An 8,397-nucleotide genomic window follows, 5' to 3' on the forward strand; every position below is an offset into this window, starting at 1 on the left:
AATGTTACTCTGATTCATCTTCATCCAAAATAAAAAGGTTCTCTAAATAATCGTTTTTAATTCCTGGAATAACTGTTTGACAGTATTTAGTTACTGGACATTCGTAATCTGAGTCTGCAAAGTAAATTGGTATTAGTCCTTAGATTTGTTGATTGTGTGCATAACATATTTAGATAACCCTACCATAAACTCTTAGATATCTATAGTCAATTTTAGATAACACAAAGTGCTAGGAAAATAATTTTAAGTGGACTGTATTTTTAATAATATATTCAAAGTAGAATAAATATTATAATTTATAATGGGGTACTGCGACAGTGGCTAATATGATATTGTTAAAGGTGAAGCTTGACGGACTAATGATTTTAGTATTAATATAAATGAATAACACGACAATAGGATTATGTATAAGTAAAATATATAATAACGCACAACTGGACAATTTAACGTGACTGTACACACACACCGTATACGCACTGTACGACAGTGCAGTCTGCGCAAGTGAGTATTACATACTTCAAAAGGCCCTATATATATGCACAACCGAGGTCATGGTTACATCCGTATAGAGAGTGAGTCTTACACTCGTATAACTAGATACTAAATTGTACATACGTGTCAAGGCTGACTACTAATATTAATTGTATATTTCAACAAATATAATTGTATTTTTTACAGGAATGATTATAAGGTTATCATTGGCATTATACTTGTAGGGACAGTGACGTAAAGTGGTGATTTTTGTGTTATATCACCCCCCCCCCCCCTCGGGGTCTTAATTATTTTATTTTTATTCAATTTCAGTATATTTCCATCATATCTTGATTTTTATATAAATCTATTGGAGCTGGTTAATTTTGTGAATTTAAGAAGATTTGAGAAATTTCCCGCATAGGGTACCTTAATCGGTAACGGGTGTGATGAACCCTCGTCGCTCAATGCATACACATGCATTGCAACAGCCTAACAATAGTCCTAATACACTTTGTGGCTGGTCCTCTAAGTTAGGGGTTGAATGATGGGCCAACAACACACTACTCTACAAAACCAATGTTCAGGAATTCAATCATTCGCTTAAAGATAGAGTAATGAAATCAAGACTGGAAAACTGGAAATTGACTTTAAGTTTTGGAACATGGGATATATGAAATTTATATCAGGCAAGAGCAGCTTCAGAATTAGTTAAGGTCATAGATTTAAGCTATACAAGAAATAAGGTGGAGTGGAAAAGGTTCCACAGAAATAGGGAATGCAATAATATTTTCGACCAATGCGATAATCTCAGAAAACGATGCTCCGGTATAATCGTTAAAAAAAATGTAGTACCGCAGTTAAAGATTTCAAAGTATTGAATTCCAGACTGAGAATATTCATAGTAGAGGAAAAATTTTTCAAAATAGCATTGTTCAATGAAAAGTCAAAAAAAATTGACGTGGAATTATATTCAATATTGGAATCCACTTTAGAGGGAATCCCTAGACATTGCATCACAATCTTATTAGCTGACTTAAATGCTAAAATTGGAAAAGAAGAATGTTTCAAAAGAACAACCAGATCGAATAACTTACAGCTGATATTTAAATGCATACACCGATTAGTAAGTTTAATATGGAAAAAAGAATTTATCCCATCCACAAGAAAGAGGCAAATAAATATGTAATAACTATATAGGAATTCATCTGCTTAATGTAACGTATAAGATTTTATCTCATTCTATACTAGATAAAATCAAACCTTGGGCAGAAGGGTTTGTAGGAGACTATCAGGCTAGATTTAGGCAAAACCTATATACAAAGATCAAATCTTCATCCTACGCCCAGTCTTATAAAAAACATGGGAATATAATAAAACTATGCATAGGCTATTCATCGATTACAAATAAGCGTATGATTCAATACATAAAAGGGTTTCTAATTAAGACTTTAGAAGAGTTCGAAATGCCACGAAAGCTAATAAAATAGAATGCAGTATCGGTAGAATGTAGTGTCGATCATATTGACATCAACGTAAAAGTGGGACACATCCAATCGGATACAGTACAATAGATACATGACAACTGGTCTAAGGCAGAGTGATACTATGTCACCTATTATATTCAACATAGCCTTGGAAAAATTAGTAAGAGAAGCAACTCTAGATAAGAAAGGTGTATAACTAGGTGAAAATAACATTGGTCTTGATTGCAGAAAAAAAAAGATACACTTAAAGAACAATTAAAAAAACGCATAAATGATGCAATACGTATATGCCTATAGATTAACTCAGAGGGAACTGAATATAATATGGTAGTTCAAATACACGACCAAGTAGATCGCCGAAATGAGTGCCTTGAAGTCAAAAACTACAAGTCCAGAAGATTACAGCATTTCAAATATCATGGTGCATTAATAACAAATGAGGAATTTTGGTTTATTAATAGCAACTTTAGACAGTTATAGTGATATGGGTAATGATACTTTAATTTTTGATATATTTCATTGAATGTGAGATATTTGACATTTCACTAACGAGCTATCTAATCAAAGTAAAAAGGCCAATGTAGTAACGATGGTACCGTGGAAGTAAGTTATGGGTATTGTATATTGGAACACAGTTTTATTTATTCAGCAGGGTAGCACAACGTTTTATAAGATGTATAGTTTATAATATTACTATTGGGAGAGTAATTATAATATAGTCATGTTAGGAAACTACAAATAGGTCATTAATATTCTAACTAGGTACTTGAAGTATATTTAATATGATATGAATATTGGAGTCTTGAACCATAAACAAATTTAAAATTTATCAAATATAAAAATGTATAAATAATTCAAAAACAACTTACTAACACCATTTTCTAGAAATAAAATAACCAGTGGTAGTTTATAAGTATAATTATAAAATAGTTATAATTTAGTGAAAAAAAGTGGTAAATCTAGTAATTTATTTGATAAGATCTTGTTAGTTATACAAAATGGGGTCCTACTTTGAAATAAAATGGTTATTTGTATAACGAAAAAACAAAACTAAATTTGATATTAATTTCAGTTTTTTAAGAAATTATTGAGGAATAGTATTTTCTTTAATATCTTGTAACATATGACTATCATAATAACAGCACATACAAATAAAATATAATATGCTTAGTCTCCATACACTATGCTCAAATGCATCCCAAAAAAACATTAAGAATTAAAACATATTTGAGGAACATAAGAGTTTAAAAGAACCATTTAATTTAGGTTAGATTAGGTGAGCAAAACGTATTAACACCTACCAAATTACACTAAAAACGTTATCGGGATCGTAAGTATGTAGATGTTGTACCAGACATTAGAAAAATAGATACATTCGGGAAAATCCACACTCTTACCTAATTTATAGCTTTTATAGCGTCTAATATCTTATATATCTATTAGGGTTTCCTCTATATCAAATTTAAGATCCATAAGTATGATACACTTGAGTGCGGGTAAATTACACATATCTCACACACGGAGTACCTTTTTACAATATACACTGTATATGGCTCGATACATGAAGTATAATATTATTCCTTAATCCTCATGATATAATTGGACGAATAAGTTACTTAACACTACCCGTCGATCTAAAAATATAAAATTAAAATTCCGTATCTTTGAATATTAGATTAATGTTTAAGTCAAATTAATTGTTGCAAAATGTAAAATGTAAATATACAACAATTTTAAATTCCGAAGGGAGCAATGAATGTTTTGATATAACAATGATGTATGTTTATTTATTTATTTTTTATTTTTATGTCTGACATCACCTTTTAGGACAGTAAAAGTGCTTAGATTTTAAACTACAGTATCTTTTCTGATAAGAAAGTGAATCTAGTTGGTAATTTTAAGAATCAAAAGTAAACATTTCCAAGTAGTTTTCAATAGTGCCGTGAAAAACATTAGAAAAAATTAGGAAGAACAGGAATTATTACGCCAAATTTATTTTCGACAAGATTCATGAAATGTTGACCAACTGTTTATGATAACATTTTCTACACACCATTTAAAATTTTCAAAATATCCTGACTTATTTTGAGCTGTTTATGGACATTTTCAGTTTCCAATTTTTTTAGTTTTTATTCTTTTCAAAGACAGATGAAAAATATTAAAAATTCATAATCACAATTTTTTTTATAACCATTTTAAATTCAAATATTGATAAAATACTTAAACCTCATGAAAATGGGCACATTTGAGAAATTCATAAAACATTTTTTTTTCATAACATTTTTTCTTTTTAAATCTAAAATTGAGATATGTATCACAAGATTCCCCATAAGATTTTCTAATTTTATCAAAAAAAAAAAAAAAAATAAGGAATGACTAAGCAAATTAAATTAAATTTTTATGAGCGTTTGAAATTCATATTTTTACAATATTGGATATTCACTTGATTTCTCGTGTAGCTTTTAACCATGAATTTTTAAACAGAATAAATTATAAGTCATTAAAAAAAATACTCAAAAATGTTTCTTACTTCCACCTGGAAATTTAGTTATATAATATTAAATAATAATATAATTATTTATGTAACTAAAAATATTAAATCTAAGAAACAGTACTGCCAGATATTATCAATATTAATGTCTTTTTTGGTTTTAAATAATTTATTCAATATTTGAGTGTACCTATATGAGGTTGTTTTTTTTTAGGATTGTCTAAGTTATTGAGAGCACTGAGTGAGTTAGTTTATATTCACTGTTGAGAAGCTTATTCTGTCTCTTTCATTATAGCTAGATATTCAGCTGTATAAATTGAGTTGTGTTTTGGGATGCGATTTGCTTTTGACTGTTCGACTGGATTATTGTAATTGCAGTTAGTACTGTATTTTTTGATACATCTACATATGTTTCCCAATGTGTTGGTGGCCTAAAAATGTTTATTTTTTATATATTGGAGGCAGGTTTGCAGGTCAGCAAAAATAATATTGAGATCTCAGGTATAGGTGGCTGTACGAGTGCCAAGATTGAGTAGATTGTTTTTTGCTATTGGTCTATTGAGTTTTGTAGTATTACATTGATCGGATATGTTGTTGTTATGATTAATTTTGTCAAGTATTCTAATGTGAATTGTATTCTTCTTTTTTCTAGTGACATTGGGCCAGTGCGATTTATAATGCTAAAAACTGGGCTGCATTTGATAGCACTAATTGACGTTCAAAGCGTTGCATTATGGATGGGGTCTAGTGTTTTAATTCTGGCTGACGTTGCTCCTGCATAGAGGATAGAGTAGTTTTCAAGTACTAAGAGGATTATTTAGTTGAGTATTAGCTATAATGTTTTGCTCCTGGTTCCCCATTCGAGATTATTGAGTATTTTTATTATATTTAATTGATTTTTACCTTTATTTCTTTATTCGGTTAGGTGGGTGCTCCATAATAGTTTTGAATTAAATGTGTATTATTGGCCATGCAAAATATATTGCTATCATCTGCCTACATTGAAATTTTGTGGGGGTCTTATAATGGTTGAGAGGTCATTGGTTGCGATCAAAATGAGAGTTGAGCTTAGAGGAGAGCTTTGAGGACTGCCATTTCTCAAGTTTGAAAGGTAAAGATTATATACAATTATGGTGGAAGTTGGTGTGATATTTTTTTATGTCTTCTTCAGTAAGATGTTTTTGGTTTGGAAGGTAGAGATTGCAAATTGTAGTCTTTTTTTTAGTTAGATCGTTATGGATATGGCTTCTAGGAGAGTATATAAAATGGTTCCTTCGAAAGGACAAAAAGTTTTTATGAAAGTAGATATATCTTTGATTTTGTCAGCCCTTATTTTGGTATAAGTTGTGTATCCTTTAGGCCCATTCTTACCATTGTCGTTAAAAGTTAGCGGACACTTATCCGATGATATTATGCCACTTAACTTATAACCAATAATTGTACAACGTTTGTACCGTGGGAGTAAGTTGTGGGTATTGTATATTGGAACACACTTTTATTTTTTCAGCAGGGTAGCACAACGTTTTGTAATATGTATAGTTTATTATGTATAATATATTTTGTATTTTATACCGGGTGATTCTTTTATCATTGAACACTCATTATTTCAAAAAATGTAAACTTTTTTGAAAATATGTTTTTACATAGTTTCAACTCGCATATATAAAACAACGTTTTTCTTAAAAAAATTATATTTTTAAATATTTTTTATCCTTATAATTTTTTAAGTTTTTTACTTTTTTGAATGACAACATTGGGTTTTAATTTTATATTCCAGAGCAGAATATTTTTCTTAGTATTTTGATACATAAAAATCCAATTTCGGGTGAGTAGTTTATGAGTTATAAATATTCAAATTTTTTGATGAGCGGAGTGGAGTGGTACAGGGTTACCCCGGGAAATATTTGTCCACTTCACTGCTCATCTAAACTTTGAATATTTATAACTCGTAAACTACTCATCCGAAATTCAATATAATTTTTTAAGAAAAACGTTGTTTTATACGCGACTTGAAACTATGTAAAAAAATATTTTCAAAAAAATTTACACTTTTTGAAATAATGAGTGGTCAATGATAAAAGAATCACCTGGTATATTATATATATATATTTATTTTATTTATATATATAATATATATATATTATACATTATATGTACATTGTACAGTATTAGTATAGGGAGGGTAATTATAATATAGTCATGATAGGAAACTTCGAGTAGGTCGTAAATATTCTGGGCGGTGGTATGCTCTTCCGGGTCAATCTATGTTCACCTGAAGGAAATGTGTAAACTCTCCCGAGTTGTTTTAAATGCTATTGCTACTCTATAAATTGCCTTAACAGCAGATATTGTGAATGTCATATAAAATGTATTGTTCTATCAATTGTGTTACTGTTAACCTGTATTTTCTATTTAAAAATTAATTATTTTTACCTTAAGTTTTTTTAAATCAGTGTGTTCCAATTACCACAAAAAGTAGTTTGACTAATATATTATAGCTCACAGCAACAATGATTTTTATTATTAACAGAATTATTTTAGTATTACCGACTCTGTTATACTAATAATGTCCCATGCTCCTCTAGCTTAATAGTACTAAAGTAGACCCGAGTAAGTTTACATGTTCCCGTCAGGTAGTACTGAAGAAGACCCGGGAGAATTTACATGTTCCCTTCAGGTAGTATTGGACTAAACCCGGGAGAATTTACAATCGCCCAATATTCTAACTAGGTACTTGAAGTATATTTAATATGGTATGAATATTGGAGTCTTGAACCATATACAAATTTAAAATTAATCTAATATAAAATTTTATAAATAAATCAAAAACAACTTACGAAAACCGTTTTCTAGAAATAAAATAACCAGTAGTAATTAATAAGTATAATTATAAAATAGTTATAATTTAGTGAAAAAAAGTGGTAAATCTAGTAATTTATTTGATAAGCTCTTGTTAGTTATACAAAATGGGGTCCAACTTTGAAATAAAATGATAATTTCTATAAAGAAAAAACAAATTTAAATTTGATTTTAATTTGTTTATTAATTTCAGTTTTTTAAGAAATTATTGAGGAATAGTATTTTCTTTAATATCTTGTAACATACGACTATCATAATAACAGCTCATACAAATAAAATATAATAGGCTTAGTCTCCATACACTATGCTCAAATGCATTCCAAAAAAATATTAAGAATTAAAACATATGGGGTCGTGTCCAATTTTTTATTGAAGTCATCAAATTGCAAACCCATAAAGGAAACTGATCTGATTGGCTCTTCCATTATTTCCTCTTATTTATTTGGATTTATTTTATCCGATTTTAGTGGAGGGGCTGTACAAGTTTGGAAAGTGAATCTCGATATAGAGTTTTTAGACATTTTTGAAAAAATACTCTCAGTGATACCGACACAGTAAAAGTGAATATTGCTTTTACATTCGGAACATATTGGAATATCTTCTTTGTGAGTCAACTTTTCATTACATTTTGTACATATCGTAGGCATTAGTAGTATATATATGTATGTTCTGGCGCAGTCCATATTATATCAATAAAAGATCACAAAGAAAACAATGTGTAAAAAGATCAGAAAATCGAAATGTAATAATAATTAAAATATTTTTCGCAAAACTTATGTTATTAATAATTAAAAATTGAAATGCCATGATCCCCCCAAAATATTTTTTTCAAAATCGAAATGCAATAATAATTAAAATATTTTTTAATATAATTGTTATATTAAAAATAAAAATCGAAATAACATATTTTTTGAATACCTTAGTTAAAGGAATTGAAATTTATAATAAAAGAATGGAAACAACTATCAATGATTTTAATAAATTACAAAAAAATGAAATGCAAAACGAAATAGAAAAATCAATATTAAATAATGAAATCTTTGTTAAGTTTTGTAAATATGAATACTATAATACTAATAATAAAAATAT

General features: G+C 28.7%; 1 protein-coding gene across 1 annotated transcript in view; it reads right to left on the reverse strand.

The window, feature by feature from the left end:
- The window catches only part of LOC100302403 (uncharacterized), a gene marked incomplete in the record, with an annotated part of 78,585 nt that overhangs the window by 11,584 nt on the left and 58,604 nt on the right, over positions 1–8,397 (reverse strand). Inside the window, 3 exon segments of the mRNA NM_001163037.1 lie at positions 2,832–2,839; positions 4,489–4,494; positions 7,287–7,299. Of these exon segments, the coding sequence (NP_001156509.1) occupies positions 2,832–2,839; positions 4,489–4,494; positions 7,287–7,299 (27 nt within the window).

The sequence above is a fragment of the Acyrthosiphon pisum genome, chromosome X (genome assembly GCF_005508785.2).
Source record: "Acyrthosiphon pisum isolate AL4f chromosome X, pea_aphid_22Mar2018_4r6ur, whole genome shotgun sequence".
NCBI lineage: Eukaryota > Metazoa > Arthropoda > Insecta > Hemiptera > Aphididae > Acyrthosiphon > Acyrthosiphon pisum.